At 42.6% G+C, this 18,763-nt stretch overlaps 1 protein-coding gene across 3 annotated transcripts in view; it reads right to left on the reverse strand.

Annotated features, from left to right (window-relative positions):
- The window catches only part of mob2a (MOB kinase activator 2a), a 59,905-nt gene that overhangs the window by 17,197 nt on the left and 23,945 nt on the right, over nt 1-18,763 (reverse strand). The window contains exon 1 of one of the 3 annotated variants that reach the window (XM_026311879.1): nt 17,072-17,419. The exons of the other annotated variants lie outside the window; for them this stretch is intronic. Coding sequence (XP_026167664.1) covers nt 17,072-17,109 — 38 coding nt within the window. The 5' untranslated portion in view covers nt 17,110-17,419. Of the gene's footprint in view, nt 1-17,071; nt 17,420-18,763 lie in introns of those variants that run through there. 3 annotated transcript variants of the gene reach the window in all.

The following is an 18,763-nucleotide window of genomic DNA, read 5'->3' on the forward strand; positions in this document are numbered from 1 at the left end:
AATCCCCATGCTCAGGAAACTTTCCATTAATTTGCTTAAATATTGGATCCATGCAGCCGCTGAAACCAGAAGACATGCCTTCAAGATCACTGGGGCCTGGGCTGGACCCGGATCTCTACATTTACAGCTGAGCTGATGTGGACAAAGGGCTTTAATGAAGGAGGTATAAGATATAAACAGCAGGCAGTTTTCAAGGTAAAGTGGTAAAGTTTCTTTGGTTAAACAGGTCGTATGTAGTCACACCCATAGCTTGTCATGTTACACCAGCTGCAGGCTAACAGATCAGGTGATGACAGAGACTGTGCCGTTGAGCTGCACAAGTTAGACCCATGTTACACAACAGCTGACGTGGATGGAAACCAACAGTAACATTCTTTCATCTGGCGGCCAGAGATTTACTCTTTCCTCTAACATTATAACCACCTTCCCTTCCACTATGCAGACGCATCACTCATATGCTACGTGCTGTCACCCAAAAAGATGCAGCTGCAAAGCACAATGACTGGCACTACATATACCCATGGTTTCACAGAGAGAAAGGTAATTTATGTGCAAAGTTTGTGGGGTTAAACTAGAGAAAAAAAAAAAAAAAGGGTCAGGGTTACAGAAGAACTTTTAAGGGAGGATTGAGGATCTTATCTAAAAAAGGCCATTGTGTACGTATAGACACTGAACCACTTGTAGCCTTATATTAGTACCAACGAGCTAAATCCAGTATGCAAACATCATTAAAGACAACCACCCTGGAAAAAGGGACAGCCCAGAGTTAATCAGAAAACACATCACTCATTTAAATGAGGGGAGGAGATGAAATAAAAGCAGTTTATGAAAACACAGTGACATCACTGGCTATGTGACTAATTTATGTGTTACGCCCTGAAGAAATAATAGGCAAAATACTATAGGATTAACTGATCAGACAAACAGATAGCACACAGAAAATAAAAACAGCAGTGAGAAAAAATTCAAGTAATTCCAATCATTTCAGAGGTGTTGTCATATCGTACAATTGGGAGCAGGCCTACGTTGAAAGAAAAATGTCCTGTTGGTATATTTTTAAAAAACTGCTTTGAGTTTTAATCACAGAAAGAAAGAAAGACACAGAAAATGCAACAAAAGTTTGCATAAAACACAAAGTATTCAAATGATTGGGAAGACCTGGACAAAGCGTATTAGCCTATAGCATTATTTTCACTGCTCAGAGAGACAGGTGGCTGACCCAACTGGTTGAGTCTGAAAGTCAGTGGATATTCAACCTATTTGGGACAAAGAGACACTGATTCCTTCAATAGATGAGTCACAACTGCAGCAGATGTGCCTTGGGCCCTGGCAACAGCGCAGCCCCAATATTGCCAGAGGAAATCTCTAGCCAATCACATCTGAGCACTGCGGCAGACAGGTCAGGTGGCCAACCATGTTATAACCAAATGACAATGAATAAAGTAAATTCAGAGCACTCCCAAACTGCTATGTAAGGCCTGTTGTGTTTTTGATGTGTGGGAGTGTGCGGTGTGTTTAGGTAGGTGTTGGCCAGTGAAAACAAGGCTGTAGGCCTTGGGGTTTTCCATAGGCCCACATAAAAGGTCAGTGAGGCCAGGAGACACTCTGCATGCTGAACCCAGTGACCTGCCCTGCAATACCAATTTCTTCAATTAGACAAGAGTGTTATGTTTACTGCCACAGTTAGAAAAAAGTGGAAATAGAAGAAAAATACATACCGTCTACCATGTTTGCCTTCTCTTAAAAAAACAAACCAAAAAAAAAAAAAAAACCTTTCATTTCATTTTTACAAAACTCACTAAATGCACTGTGCACTGAGTGAAATGCTGCGTATGCTGTGGTCTGCATTAAGTGTGCAGAGTATGTGTGTACATGTGCAGACAAAACCTCAGGAGGCATCAAACTTGGCAATGTAGCAGGCATCTACGTCTGGACTTACTGACTTTGTGAAGCTTTTTTTCTAGAATTTATTTTTTTAATATTCATATGTACCTTTGTCTTGTTTTTGCCTCTAGTTTTTCAATTTAAATTTGTTTTCTTGGAACCAAAATGCACATTGAAAGCCACTATACTTTGTGTCCATCATACTAGGTGCATTAAAGGTGACTTTGACGCCTTTCACTTCACTCTATGCTCACACATCCTTACTCCAGTCCTCTAGGCATAAACACGGTGCATTAAGCACCATTGCTGTTATCACTGCTAACATGTCTTTGTTAAAAGATAAGTTAATATCTTTATTAGTCCCACAATGGGGAAATTCCATTACCACCCAAAGTGCGCACACACACAGCAGTGAACACATACACCGTGAACACACACCCAGAGAGCAGCCAGTGCTGCAGTGCCCGGGGAGCAGTTGGGGGTCCGGTGCCTTGCTCAAGGGTCTCACCTCAATCGTGGTATTGCAGGTGGACAGGGCACTGGCTCTTCACTCCGTCCCAATTTTCAGGTTACAAGTCCGACTCCCTATCCACTAAGCCACGACTGCCCCAATGACAGACAATACATGGCATTTGTGATGTCCCATTTAATGTATAGTACCAGCCAAAAGTTCGGACAAACTTACCCATTTTGACTGTACTATATCGAGTCCTGTAAAAGGTTCTTTCAATTCTGTCCCATCCATTTTTTTTCCTGACCTATTCTCTCCTTTCCATCTTTACGGTCTTAAAGTCTGCTTTCTCGCTTTTCATGCATGTCGTTTTTCCCCTGGCTTTATCTTTCTTTTTCTCTGCATTCCTGCAGGGGAAGGGCTGCATGCAAAGACATGCCATCGCTCTTTGTACATGCAGCCTGGCCAAACAAAGAAGAGAAGAGCTAAAGAGAAAGCGCAAGATGAAGGGTGAACTAAAGGATGTGAAGAGCAGGAGATTTAGGAATTATATCCCTGTTTAGTTTTGATCCAACTTCTCTTATTTTGCAGGCAGTTGCGTGTGCTTTAAGAACAAACATATTAGGGTTCAACTCCATGCCCAATTTAACAGCAGTGATGGCACAAAGATAGGAAGGTACTCAGCTGCCTACCTTCCATCAAATTTTTAATCCAATTACAAGTCAGGCTGGTTTGGATTTTGAAATGTTTAAGTGCAAACAATAATGATCTGGCATGAACAATTTCAAAAGGAAAGAAGAAAGAGCAGAGAAGTGTGTTTGAAAGACAGGAGGCCATGTTCTGACTGGTTTATGGACAGAGAGAAAAGAGGGCTTTAGTAAGATGGAAGACAGGAGATGAGAAATACCAGACGTTTATAAATCTCTGTCCCCATGGATACTGTTTGGAATAACCACTATCATATCAGCGGGAACGGGCCAGAATGGAATATGAAGAGCAGATAGAGATGACATGGGAGAAGGCAATGCACAAAGTGGAAGGAAGTGAGAGCAATGAGCATTACGTTTAGTTAAGTGAGAGAGGTGAACAGAAGGTGATGGAGGAGCAGGGAAATGAAGAACAGAACTGACAAAGGAGAGCAGATCAAGGTAATAACAGGACTTCGGATGAGAGAAGTAAAAGAGTTGGGCTCGGCGTGGGAGGTTGTCACAGCATGCCCTGGTCTCCTGCGGCACTCCTCCTCCATACATTCCTTAACTGGGAAGAGTCTCTTCCCATCCCATAACTCGCCACCTGGGCAGCCAAACACTATAAGTCTGTCAAAGCGCGCACGCACATACACAACGGGACATGTTTAACAGCCAATGACAAAGGTGCAAGATCAGCTATAATTCTCAATGAACTGACAAAGTTAAAAATTAGCATCACGGTGGAGGAAAAGTGTGCTATGACCTGTGACATGCTGCTGTATCACAAGTGCTCATAGCATGGCCAGAATATGACCTGCAGGTAAATGGGGAGTAGTGGTAGGGCTTTCTGTCCTGCTAATGGCTGCAGGTCTGTGGCACAGTCACGGCATCATTGATGCCATGAGATTAATCATATGACAAAGGGGACTAGGGCATACACAAACAGTGAAGGGAAGTGGGTGTATTCGGCACTTACAATGAATTACTATATATCTGCAACAGAGGATGGACTGATGGAGTTTGGCCAAGTTCTCAGCAATGGAAGCGCAGAAATTTATGGTATATAAGTGTGGGTGAGTTCATGTGTTATGCCATGCACATTACTGGTGGAAACAGAGTTGCAGCCAAGATTACAAAGTCTTCTCAGAACACTAATAAACCACAAAAAAGGAAAAGAATGTGGCTTTTCCTGGGAGAGAATATGTTAACCTTGGCACAAAGAACAGGACACACACATATTCACACACTAAAGCTGCTGATCTCCCAGCTGCAGATAAAATTCAGAACATTTCTAAACTAAACCAAAACATTACCTGCAGATTACAGCTCCAGTGTGTTGGGATGGTTTGGCTGGAGACCTGGACATGTGAGGAGAGGAACATTCCTCGTTTTTTTACACACACACGCACACACACGCCATCATATATGACTACGGCTTGAGAGCAACAATGCCATCTGCTGGCACAAAATATGCGTGCAAAGAGGCTTCATTTTAAGGTAAAGGCAGGCAGAGATAAAATAAGAAAATCTTTATTTGTCCCACAGTGGGGAAATTGTATTGTTGCAACAGAAAAGTACAAGTACACAGCAGAGGGCTAAAAGTAGCAAAGACGTGAGATAATTAAGAAATTAGAAATAAATGTTTTTATAACAGAACAGTAACCTGGCACTAAATTTAGAAGCATCTAAAGTTTTTTTTTTGCATTTGAATAATAAAACCTAAGAGTAGACTACACTGTAATGTGCAGTTCTCAGTGTAGGCATTGTTGAATCTCTCACACACACACACACACACACACACACACACACACACACACACACACACACACACACACACACACACACACACACACACACACACACACACACACACACACACACACACACACACACACACACACACACGCGCACAGCTAGACTGAGTTTTCCACTACACTTTTCCACCCCAGTTTTCATAATAAGGATGTGGATGCTCAGATGTGTGTTTGTGTTTTATTTAATGCATGACATAAAACCAGGACTACAGCGGCGTTACAATCACCAACAACCTTTGAAGGCTATAAAACTTAATGAGTTACTTTCCACTACTGCTGGTGTGGCTGAGTGATATGAGGAACACAAAAGAACAGCAAGTGTGAAAAACAAAGACACAGGGTGTAATACCAATTTTGCAGTGGTAGTGAATAAGAGGTGAGGCCAAGAAGCAGGAAAAGGGGAGCATGTGACGTAAATGAGAGGTGCAAGGAGAAAAGGGGGGTAAGCTGTGGACAAATCATGTTTTGTTTGCACAGGAGCACAAGAGGCTATGTGTGTGTGACAGAGGTCGAAAATAAGGTGGAGCAGAAATAAGGCAGGGGAGGCTGGATAGAGGAGAAAGACCGTCATGGAACACTGGGATAGGATGAAATGAGGGAAGCAAAGAGGAGGTGGCAGGAAAAGGACTGGGGTTACACCCATGTTTGCAGAGGTTGTGCGTATGTGAGGTGGAGTATGATGGACAAGCCATGGGACTCTGGGGTGAACAGAGCTCGCTTTTCATAGTCCTAAGCAAGGAAAAATAAACAAATAAAAAAACACCCGAGAACATTGCCAGCCAGATTTCCAGATCCATAGGAGGGACAAAGCCCTCAGTGAAAGCAGCAGATTGGAATCAGAGTACAGACTGTACAAAATAGACAGTAAAATTATCTGACAGGGCAAAAAGTAAGTTGCAAAATCGGACTCGGCTAACACGTCTGCAAAATAGGTGGCAGCACAGTTAAGTTGCAAAAAACAGTCCCGTAGGAACTACTGATAAAGACGAGGGGCTTCTACACAGTTTGGACAGCTTTCAGTCTTCTTCTCCAATGCTGTGTATTCCTGCCCTGATCCAGCTCATTAACGCCTAAGTGAGGGCTTTTAGTCACAGATATCCTAGGAGGAGAATGTGGAAGCATGCAACCTATACTGTTTTCCCAGAACAGACACAGCAATTCATTGAGGAAATGTGCACAAGTGTTCCTTTAACAAGGAAATTTAACATGATTGATGTGTATCAGCCATCCCAGCTCTCATGACACAAGTATCACCCTGCTTCAAACAGAACTGGAAATGTGGCAACTATGTGAAAAAGTCTTTACTGCATAAAGACACATATGGCAAGGCACCATCATAAAGACTTTAAACCAAAGATGACACCCACAGAAATGCTAATGATTTAAAAACCAGCTGATAACATGAGCATTCTGCCTAAAGATCACCAGTCGAATCACATTAGTCTGCTCCAGTACATTTCTGGGTATGTTACATAACTTGTGTTGCTTGTCTGCATTCCCTTGGCCTGTGAGACATGATACAATAATAAATAACAGATGAGATGAAAGGAGAAGTTCAAGGGACCCCTTTCCCCAGAGTACTGTCTCAATTTCCTACGTCGGCATATACTGAGCACAACTCCAGCAGACTGCCTGGCATGTGAGTGAACAGCAACACAAAGTCTGACGTTTTTTTTTATCCCGACCAATGATCTGGTTGCTCTTTAACCCTAATAACAAGAAACAAACTGACCTTGTCTAAACTTGCCAAGCTGAAGGTTCAGTTTTTCATAAAAAATAAATAAATAATGTTCTACAAAAATATAACTTTTTCCCATTAGACCCAGTAAAATTGTGTTTTTGTAATGTTAACATAATTATTGCGTTGGGAGATACGCATGTTTGATGTCCCACCATGTTTTTGCATGGTGGGACATCTGAAGGTACATTTTCTATTTACTACTTTTTAAACACTTGGCCGTCATCTTTTACAATACTGTACTTTTATAATATTGTAAGACGTGACGGCCAAGTGTTTAAAAAGAAAAAAAAACAGAAAATGTACCTTTTCTATGTCGCCTCTGTAAAAGTTAGCCAAACTTCATGGCATTCCTCAGTTCGGGGTCCCCCTATCGGTCTGGCGCACTTCCGTTGTGTTTTCTCTCTTGCGTGTGTTTTGGCCGTTGCGGTGCGTTCGCCCTTGTTGGCCATCGTAGGGCTGACAGGTGAAAACATGGTCACATCCACACCTGCATGCTATTTAGAGTCACCAACTAACCTAACCTGCACACATTTGGACTGTGGGAGGAAACCTCTGTACCTCGACTAAAGTCACTCAAGAAAGGGGAGAAAATGCAACCTCCAAACAGAAAGGCCCTGGTTGGCTAGAACCTCAATGCTGTGAGGAGAGTGCACCATCCAGTCATATCAAAGGCAAAGTTAAAATGTAAACTAATGAGGCAAACTAAACCACAATTTAAAGTTTTTACAGTAAAGTTTTTACATGTTAAAAGGGGAACGTTGACTGCAAGAAAACACTTATATACAAAAAAGAAAAAGCATGTCTTTAAGTTGTTCCTTGTATTATTGAATTTAAGCCAATGTGGATTTGTTATAGATAAAATTTCAAAATTGCTCATTCTTTTTCATGTGGCCTTTCCATGCACTGTCAGGTTTACTTTGACTCTTAAGTTCGGTGAACCTTGTGAGAAAACACTCCCTGCACTATGTGAGTTTACACTGTTTCTGTTTCGAACATTGTGCTCCACAGATGTGAGTTCACGGACATTATGTCTGTCAGCTTGAGTGTGTTTTGTACAGGAGCCATCATCTTGAGACAAAATGCTTTTGCATCAATAGCTACAAAGGGTCTATGAGTCCTGCTGGTTTAAATAAATTAACCTATCAAAAAATCCAACTCCGTCCTGCTTCTCTGCTTGTCACAACAACAACACAGTCAAACAAAGTGAACAAGGACATTTCAGAGAAGAGTACAACCAGTGCTTACCACCCACATACAGTAGGTACGGAAAGTATTCAGACCCCTTTAAATTTTTCACTCTTTGTGTCATTGCAGCCATTGGCCAAAATCAAAAAAGTTCATTTTATTTCTCATTAATGTACACTCAGCACCCCATCTTGACAGAAAAAACCAGAAATGTAGAAATTTTTGCAAATTTATTAAAAAAGAAAAACTGAAATATCACATGGTCATAAGTATTCAGACCCTTTGCAGTGACACTCATATTTAACTCACATGCTGTCCTTTTCTTCTGATCCTCCTTGAGATGGTTCTGCTCCTTCATTGGAGTCCAGCTGTGTTTAATTAAACTGATTGGACTTGATTAGGAAAGGCATTCACCTGTCTATATAAGACCTTACAGCTCACAGTGCATGTCAGAGCAAATGAGAATCATGAGGTCGAAGGAGCTGCCCAAGGAGCTCAGAGACAGAATTGTGGCAAGGCACAGATCTGGCCAAGGTTACAAAAGAATTTCTGCAGCACTCAAGGTTCCTAAGAGCACAGTGGCCTCCATAATCCTCAAACGGAAAAAGTTTGGGACGACCAGAACTCTTCCTAGACCTGGCCGTCCAGCCAAACTGAGCAATCGTGGGAGAAGAGCCTTGGTGAGAGGTAAAGAAGAACCCAAAGATCACTGTGGCTGAGCTCCAGAGATGCAGTAGGGAGATGGGAGAAAGTTCCACAAAGTCAACTATCACTGCAGCCCTCCACCAGTCGGGGCTTTATGGTAGAGTGGCCCAACGGAAGCCTCTCCTCAGTGCAAGACACATGAAAGCCTGCATAAAGTTTGCCAAAAAACACATGAAGACTCCCAGACTATGAGAAATAAGATTCTCTGGTCTGATGAGACCAAGATTGAACTTTTTGGCATTAATTCTAAGCGGTATGTGTGGAGAAAACCAGGCACTGCTCATCACCTGCCCAATACAATCCCTACAGTGAAACATGGTGGTGGGAGCATCATGTTGTGGGGGTGTTTTTCAGCTGCAGGGACAGGACGACTGGTTGCAATTGAAGGAAAGATGAATGTGGCCAAGTACAGAGATATCCTGGAAGAAAACCTCTTCCAGAGTGCTCAGGACCTCAGACTGGGCCGAAGGTTCATCTTTCAACAGGACAGTGAACCTAAGCACACAGCTAAAATAACAAAGGAGTGGCATCGGAACAACTCTGTGACCGTTCTTGACTGGTCCAGCCAGAGTCCTGACCTAAACCCAATTGAGCATCTCTGGAGAGACCTGAAAATGGCTGTCCACCAATGTTCACCATCCAACCTGACAGAACTGGAGAGGATCTGCAAGGAAGAATGGCAGAGGATCCCCAAATCCAGGTGTGAAAAACTTGTTGCATCATTCCCAAGAAGACTCATGGCTGTACTAGCTCAAAAGGGTGCTTCTACTCAATACTGAGCACAGGGTCTGAATACTTATGACCATGTGATATTTCAGTTTTTCTTTTTTAATAAATTTGCAAAAATTTCTACATTTCTGTTTTTTTCTGTCAAGATGGGGTGCTGAGTGTACATTAATGAGAAATAAAATGAACTTTTTTGATTTTGGCAAATGGCTGCAATGACACAAAAAGTGAAAAATTTAAAGGGGTCTGAATACTTTCCGTACCCACTGTACATAGTATCTGAGTACAACAGTTCACAAGATTCTTTATTAAAAACTATAGTTAAATACACTGACATATATTATAGTTTACTCCATTTAAAATGCTACCACATAGTAAATTCTGTTGTTTGAACGGTGATAACTAAGTGCTATAAGAACAAGTAAAAGTACAGACAAGCATATAAAAAGACAAAAAAATATAAAGCATTTTTCAGATCATTCCCCCTCCCCGATGACTAGATAAGATGTCAGCACAATCTGATAGAGAAGGAAAGTATGGTCCATTGTGTGAGTTTGATTAAACACTGGGAGTGGATGAAGGCATAGGATGTGGTCACACCCAGGATTGAGGAAAGAGCTTAAGAGAAGCATGTTTTGAGTGAAGGAGGCCAACTGATTAATAAACCACACAACAAGATGGCGGAAAACATGACCTAGTCAGTGCTCCCCATAGGAAGTTCTGCTAAGAACGCCTCTTGTGCATTTTAACCTCTAATCAGCTTGAACATGTGCCTGAGATAATGCACATGTTGTGTACTGCAAATAGCAACACCTCTCCTAATCAGAGACGAAGTCTGATCTCCCCAAGAGAGATACTAAACCACCAGCTGCAGTTCCCATTGACATCTACCCTAAACACTGCCACCAAACAGCAAAACAAGAGGTAGCCAACACCAAGTCCTGTAACACAACAGTGACAACACTCTCACTGTCTATGGGCTGAGGTGTACAATTTTGTTTAGTTAGTTGATGTGTTCCACACCTTGTTTTCTGGACTGGACTTTCTGGACAAGACTTGTTTTCTGGTAATTACTTATGACAGCATTTTGTGAAGGTGATAATAAATGTGTGTCCATGGGGGTTAATCGGGAGGAGGAACACAGGGTGTGTATGTGTTTGGCATCGGGCATAACGTCAGAGGTGTTTTTAGGTAAAACATGATGATAGAATCACATGTTTTTGTGTCGTGGCCACAACTGAGGAGGTGAGATGGGGTGGAAGTGGGAGGGGAAAGCTTTGAGACAGAAAAAAAAAAGGCAGCAAATGTTATGGAAATCCCTAGATGAAGACATGTATGTTTTGCTCATTTGGGGCATTGCTGAGATGACAGAGAAACCACAGTGAAGCCCTGCCCTTTGTCTGAGACAGGCATGGAGGAAATATAAGAGCTTGTCCTGTGTCAGTCTGCTGCCAGACAAAGGACACACAAACAATCCTGTGGAGCCACATGAACACAGACATGATGAAAACAACACTATTGTGTAAATAAAGACAGTTATTCTCCCTCTTTTTAATATCCTCACAACACAAGCTACCAAACAAAACACATGCCTGTATCCTGCAGCGGGTGCGTCAGTGAGCGAAGGAAGGAAGCAAGGGAGGCAGCTGCTGCCAGTGTCAGAACGGGAAATAAGCTGGATTGAAAGGAGTTGCAAGAGAGGTCAAATCAATAGATGTCCTTGGAGCAGTGAAAGCAATATGTGTATGAGTGTGTGTGCCACCAATGCTGCACGTCACACTTTCCACCACACATGCACAGATGTGTCACATCCTACGATAAAGGATGAGCTTTGGTGAGAACAATATAATCGGATCCTTTTCAGTACAGATGAGATCAGCGGCTCTTAACATTATGAAGTGTTTCTGTGCATCTCCCTGCAATGGGATTCAGGTGTAAACAAGCCCCTGATTGGCTGGATGCAGAAGAATAAGTGGCTGCCACCTGGGAAGATGAGCTTATGCAGTGACATCATCTCTCCTAGATGGGGGAGGAGATGGCTGCTAGTGCAGACTGCACATCTGTCTGGAACACAAAAGGCTTAACAGCAAAAAGTACTGTAACTGCAGTCCACAACAGGAGAGCAGAAAGCCGACAAGCCTTAGACACAAAAAAGAATTTACAGTTTGTCCTTTTTGGGTGCACAGCACTCGAGTTGAACGTAATAAATGTTACAAACATCAACAATATGCTGGTGTCAGCACTCTGTAGCATCCCTGCTCGTGCCTAATTAGCCCCTTTTCCACAGCTACTCTCACAAGGATAAGACATTCAAACAGTGTGTGTGACTCACAGATTTGAACATGATAGACTTCAAGTGAGATCCAGGCGTGCCTTTGAAGTCGGTACAAATTAAAGCTGCATTTCTGGATGCTATTTAAAACTTTGTCTGTTTTTTCTTGACTTCTCTTCAGCTATATCCTTGGTAAGAGCACCATGTCACATGGCAGATAACCAAAACAAATGAGGGGCACTGCAGCACGGAGGCAATTATGAAGTTATGTCGTGAATGAGTCTGTTAAACTTTGAGACAAAAAGTGAGTAAGAAAGCTAACTACTCACCGCCACCTTCTCCTTCCAATTTCAGACTGCACCAGACCACCCCTCCCCTCTCAGTCTTGCCTGGGACAAACTTAAACAGGAAGTGAGGCGCCCAGGCACTTCCTGTTTGCCTTCAAATGGGTCTCTTGTTCCCAGAGGGAGCAAAGAAAAGCCACTGCTAAAACCGAGTTCCCTGTCACCTATACAAAGCCTCCAGGGTCGTTGTTTTGGTACTGGGTCTAAACTCTTTCCTGCCTCCTGACCAATATTCAGACTGAGCCAAAAAACAATGAAGCCATTATCCACTTGCCAAACGGGCCACCGGGCAGCTGGAACAAGTTTTTCCATGCCTAACAGGCACCTGCTACCACATGCAGACAACTCTGCTAAAATGCACTTAACCTTTGTCTGAACAGCACGTTTTAAACATGATCCTTTACTGAATTTGTTTACCTTTGTGTTCTGTGGTCAAAGATTTTACCTGGTGAAAATCTGACTTTAGTTGTTTCAATAACAAACGTGCTACAAAGAGGTCCTGTGCGTTTCTGCTGAGGTGTGTGCATGTGCTGACTGTGTGGATCTAAATGCGGAGGTGAGGTTAGTGCAAGGCCATCTCTTTCTCCTCCTGAGCCAGCAGGACTAGGCTGCTTCTGAAAACACACACACAGTCTGTTATGCAACTGGCCCCGTGTGTGAGTTCTGCCCTCTGCAGTGACTGGAGGGCAGGTGAAAGTAGAGAAAGACAGTGAGGGTGGTCAAGACTGATGGACCGGTCACATCTGCACTGATCAGCCAATGTAACACTAGTCCTGAATGGATCAGGTTAACACTGCAAGTTTTTATCTTTTCACCATTAAAACTATCTACAGAGAGAAGAGTGACAAACTCATTCTAAACGCAGAAAACAGGAAACGGCAGATTTCGTTGCTGGGTGTCATCCAAAACCTGATAGAGGAGATTCTTGGAAACAAGTGAAGGAAATCCCTCCCAAAAAGATCACCACCAGTGAAAAATCCAACCTTTAATTGAAGTACAATTCAGCAAAAATCAAAAATAACATTAACAAATGATTGACTTTATATGAAATCATGTGTGCCACCTTATCGGCACCTTTGATCTTAATGCTTCGTACAACCCCCTTTTGCCAACAAGACAGCATTTAATCTCCTCTAACTTCTCACAAGGTTGGAGAATACAGAGAGAGGGATCTTTAACCATTCCTCTTTGCACATTCCTCTCTTATGCACTCTCCTTTTCAGTGAGATGGCCATTGGAGGAGCTTATTTTGTGTCTGCTGAACCATTTTTTAGGAGATTTTGTTTTGGGTCATTACCCTGCCGAAAGACCCAATAACGACTAATATTACCACATCTTAATCAGGGGTGCCAATAATTGTGGAGGGCACTGTATATTAATGCAGAAAATACCACTGAATTCTGGCTGATTGTAGAGTGTAAGGCCCATTTGTTTAAGTGGCATTTGGGTGTAGCAGTGTATAATAAATAAACATTGTTTAACAGAGTCAAAAGAAACAAGAATTCAATATTTAGTAAATATTGAATTTTCCTGGAGTTCTTTCCTAGAAAGCGATTTTCAACAGACCATCAAAACTTTGTTTAAAAAAATTAAATAGCTGATCTTGTTAAGTTTGACATCTAGGCAATAGGCAAAATAAGAAAGCAGCTCTACTCTACAGTGCAAGAGTCAGAGAAAAACATGTCATCCAATTTCTCCAGACAAAGCTTTTAATGGTGATTTCATAAGATTTCTGTGCACTAATCACAACTTAAGCCCATTTCTTTTACTAAACTTTTCTCAAAGCCTTTTTGGCTTGTTTGAATTCAGTCCCATTTGACTGACAGGCAGCCATGCACGTGGGGAGTCTACTGGGCCGAGGGGAAGGAGTGCAGAGTTTGTTGGTGGAGAACAGCGTCCTTGTTGAACTGCACATCTCAGCTCTGTGGACACAGCCGGGCCTGACAAAGATAGGCTAATGACAGCCACAAACACCATGTTCTGTTCTGCCAGTACAACTCACACAGTGTGATGACACACTCAGAGCTATTGTTCCACAACACACATCAGAAAATTTATCAACACATCCACTGGGAGCAAACACACATGACAGAGATGCTCAGTCTAAATTTGCCTGCTTTCCAGCAACACATCATAGAGGTACATGAAACCTCCTAAGAACTTGACTTTTTTTCTGTTTTCTGTTGCAATTGATGCATGGAGAAATAATGACCACATCTCTCACATCTGACATTATTGTTAATACAAAAAACACAGAGAACGCCTTTGCAACTCCAAACTGCGGTGGTTGCCTCAGGATTGTTCTGTTGGAAGACGCGTCTGAAAGTGAGCTTGCATGTGTGTTAAAAGAATACATTGTTATGACACATTGTTAGGTCATTATGTGTGTTGGTGTGTTGTTGGCTCTCCCCTCCCCATCTCGAGTGTGTGTGTGACGGATGCTGAAGTGGGCGTGGACGTAGGAAGCCGTGGATTGGACTTCCGGGATTGGTCCAACACTTCCCGGAAGGACTATAAGAAGACCACGGACTGTTGTTTAGGAGAGCTATTCTCCCACCTTTGCCATTCCCAGCTATTTTGATAAAGATTTCGATTTCGCGCTAAGATTAGAGTTGTTTTGTTTGAAGATTTTGTGGTGATAATATTTTCGTTGTTTTCGATTAAGAAGTTAGACATTTAGGCTACGTTTTGTGTTTTGTTTTCTCCTGTTTTGTTTTAGGAGTTTCCAAGCTGATGACCTGTGATTTTGTGTTGTTTCTTTGGATTAGCTATTACATAACAGCTATAAACGCTGTTTAGCGTTTTTGTTATTTGATCTTTTGTTTGTTTGAGACCATAGGGCTATATTTAGCCTTTGTTTTTTTTTTTTCCAGTATTCGTATAGTATCGTAGGGCTCACGGAGCATTTTTGTTTGAATAGGGCTAAATTAGCGTTTGTGTTTGTTTTGACCATTCTGTATCGCATTCTGTGTTTCAACAGAATACAATTTCTTGTTAATTGTATTTAGTATTGTTTAGTGTTTGTTGAGAGTGGAAGAGGTTTGGAGAAAAACTCCACAATCGTGTTACACTCCGGCAACCCCTAGGCTGGGGCGTAACAACATTCACAAATGACAACGTACTTGGATATCTGGAGATTACAGAGAGGAGATCCCAAGATTACTTTCAACAGTGTTAAAAGGCTGATGCCCAAACCATTAGTCAAACTGAAAAGTTAGTTCAACTAAACTTCAAGGTACAACTAATTTGAATTCTCCCTAGCCAAGAAGAGTGACTATTTTCTATTTCCTTTAGCCCAGTCGAGCTAAGGTGACTGCTGACAGCCTTGACAGCCTTAAGGCCACATCAGCAATATTTTCATAATCATAAAATTGTTAGTTTAGGAACATACCTGATTTTTTTTCACTCTCAACCTTGGTTCACTGACATTATCAGGCTGGTTAATCTGTCAACAGACAGCAAACAAATGGAACACACGTGATTAAAACATGATGTCACAACCCTGAACAGATAAAACAATATTATGCTAAATGCCAAAGAGTCTCTGCATGGTCCAAAGCTAGGAATAATTTTAAAATTGACAACATGAAATAGGCAGTAAACTGAACTTAGCATAAAGGCTGGAAACAAGGAAACAGCTACCCTGGCTTTATCTGCACAACACTGTTAAAGTTTATTACATCAGCATAATATATCTTGTTTATTTAATGATTAACAAGGATATGTGTACAATGTAAAAATGACAGCTGCAGGAACTCCTGTCATGTTTATCCATATTTATTTTCTTTCAGCTTAGTCTTTATGTCAAGCTAAGCTAGTCAAATGCATGATGTTACTCTCATGAGCACCCATGTCTACCTGCTTTGCCTTAAAGTTACCTAAGTATTAAACCTTAAAGAGAAACAGGGAAATGAAGGTCCACTCCATTTTATTTTTCTTTACGTTTCTAATCAGGTTAATCAATGTTAGAGTTGACACTTTGACAGAGTGCTGGCAGGCAGTTTCTACTCCACACAATGCAAGTATTAACTAAAACACCAGAGCCAAACATAAAGGGGGGTGGCCCAGTCCAAGGTCAAGAAGCACTTGTTTATATGGGTGTGTCTCCAAAAACAGACATCAGTCAAGCCATAGGGCATCATCACCAAGCCGCCTGATAACTGGGGAGGTGAGGTATAAGCACTTTTGGCACAACTCCTGCTTTCACAAGGCTTCTGTGTGTTCCACCAACGCTATATAACACGTGTAGCTACGCAAATACATGACACACAGATTTAAACAGCAGGCAGTTATGCACGCTACAAGTAGCAATGAAGTGTAAACAAAGTTCTGAATTGCAGCAAGGCCTAACACAATCCAGCTGTTCTGTGCATCTGCATTAAAGTTACAATTTTACCCTCACCATCAAAACACTCCTTAGAGAACTAGAAAGCTATCTTTAGATTTTATACAGCAGTTAAGGCTCAGGCTGCCTAACCCCACAACCACAAGAGAGGGGAACCAGATCCTTTCTGCTCAAACTGCCAGAGAGCCTAACCTAAATCATCTTAGTCTTTCTCTCAAGGACAATAAGTAGATATATAAGTGCCAGTATATAAGTCGGATTTTAAAATGAACGGCGCAGGCTTTCCAACACACGATGGCTGAGACAAGTCTTTCTATAGGAAACTACACAGGCAGTAAATTCAAACAGAGAACAAAGTCTGCAAAGTCCAATAGTCTGCAAACAACAGCAACAGAAAAAAAAACATCCCTGGCCCCTTGAAAGGGAACACTGTGTCCAGCCAAAGGGTCACACAGGAGGATGAGAGCAAAAGTTGGGCCAGCCTAACAGACTAGCTGCCTACTGGCTGCTTGCCATTTCATTCCAATTAGTCTTTACCAACCCTCCTAACAAACCCTATAACCAGCAATGCTGTCCTTCGGTCCACTATAGGAGGCTGGCAATGCGCCATCGCTGTCCCTCTGTCCCAAACTCCCTCCCCCTCCCACAAGTCAAGATACCCTGTGTGTCTGACTACAGCAGAATCTGCCTGCTACAGCAGCACTGTCCTCAAATGTCTCCTCCAAACCGCTGCACTGTAACGTGTGAATGGGCAGGAGAGGAAGGAGAAGGGGGGGGTCAGATGGAGAAGTTGGAAAAACTCTGACATTAAAAGGGAATGCTGAAAAACCAAGCACAATCGCAACAATCAACAACAGCAAAGATAGGTCGAAAGAAAGGTCGAGAGGAAAGAGTAATAGTGACTTGGTAAGCTACCTATAGAAGAAGCAGTCGCAGCACACCAGAACCCCCATCGAGTCGGTGATGAAGCAGAGCCGGGGTGACGAGGCTCTGACTCACAGCACCCTTTCTCCTCCCTGTCTCCACTGCTCTCATGCAAACTTTGACTACAGGTGCACAAGGACAACAGCTCCCAGTTCCAACTTAGCACAACGGCTGCTGGCACTGTCTTCGACGCAGATCAGACAGGACGTACAGACGGACCAGTGCGGATAGTTCGCTTGGTGAGCAAGCCAAACTCACAGAGAAATTCAATTTCAAACAAAACAAAAAAAAAAATATTGAAAGAACCAGACACACTCCTCTGACAACGTTTCTCTCTTCCTCTCAACTACTGCAACTGCCTGCCTCACTTTAACACACTCTCTCTGTGCCTCTCCCTCTCTGACTCCTCTCTCTCTCCCTTGCTGGCTCTTACATGAAAGGCGGGAAGATTAGCTTGGCAAACAGAGTCCCATAAACAAACTGCTGACTGCTGGGCAGCACAGGGTGGACTGCAGTGGAGAGCGAGAGATGGACAGAGACACAACAAGAGAAACAGAGAGGAAACAATCCCTAGGAAGCAGCTACTGTATCTCATCTATCTGTATACATCCTAAACAGAGGCTAAACATCCTATCTCCACCCATCTCTCGCTCAGACCAAACACTGGCTCCGTTTGCCAAATTTGCGTACGAGACAGATCCTGTTAAACCTCTCTGGAAAATTAATCAGTGCAAGCTCATCATGTTTAAGTAAACGTGTCTTAGCAGCAGACAGGTAATTGTCAAGACTGAAGAGGGGCCAGACACGTGAGCACACATACACCACTGTATGTACACTGTTTCCAGCATGTATACAATAACCATGACTCTTCATTCACACAAATGATGCAGAGGTAAGGGATGGGAGGGGCTAGCGCAAAGACAAGCCCCCAGAAAGTGAGCCAATCACTGCAAAGTACTGTGGTTATGGTGTGGGCAAATAAAGTAAAGGACAGAGTGAATTATGGGCCTCTGTCTCTCTGCTCTGCATCATTCAAAAAGAAATGACTTTCTTTCGGCCTCTGCTAGTCACTCCCTTCCTCACACATCAAAACACAGACCAAAGACACATAAATACGGTTTGAGGGACGGAAGTGGTCAGGTGGAGGAGTGTTTGTGATGCTGTAATCAAAGACTGCTGGACTTGACAGACGCCAGCACAGGTTTAACCGACCATGACGAATGTTGCTTCTGAATACTAACGCTCTGTGTCAAACAGGCCATGTCCGCTCTGCTGTTTAGAGAAAACAAGTCACGGCAGACTGCCAAGAAAAACACTTGAAGGCAGAGGTGACAGTCACCTTCAGAAGAAGGTTGTTATGCAAGAACCACAGGGGTGCACTTTTGCTCTTATTCTATCAACTTCTTATCAATCAAACGAACCTTGAACAATGTGATATGTCTAACCAGGGCTGGTGGATGTTTTTCACCTACATCATGCTGCACCGAACTTCTGACAACACCACAGAACAACACTGAACACCCTTTCTGCTACGCGTTTCTTTTCGAGATAATGGATGGCAAAAAAAGGACTGCAGCAGTCGGCTGAAGCGCTTCCATCCAAGCACTACATCCAGTGACGTCATCCCTCCTCCTCCACCTTTCTCCTCCTCCCTGGAGGCCAGTCACCAGGAGCTACAGCTAA

The sequence above is a fragment of the Mastacembelus armatus genome, chromosome 6 (genome assembly GCF_900324485.2).
Source record: "Mastacembelus armatus chromosome 6, fMasArm1.2, whole genome shotgun sequence".
Classification (NCBI taxonomy): domain Eukaryota; kingdom Metazoa; phylum Chordata; class Actinopteri; order Synbranchiformes; family Mastacembelidae; genus Mastacembelus; species Mastacembelus armatus.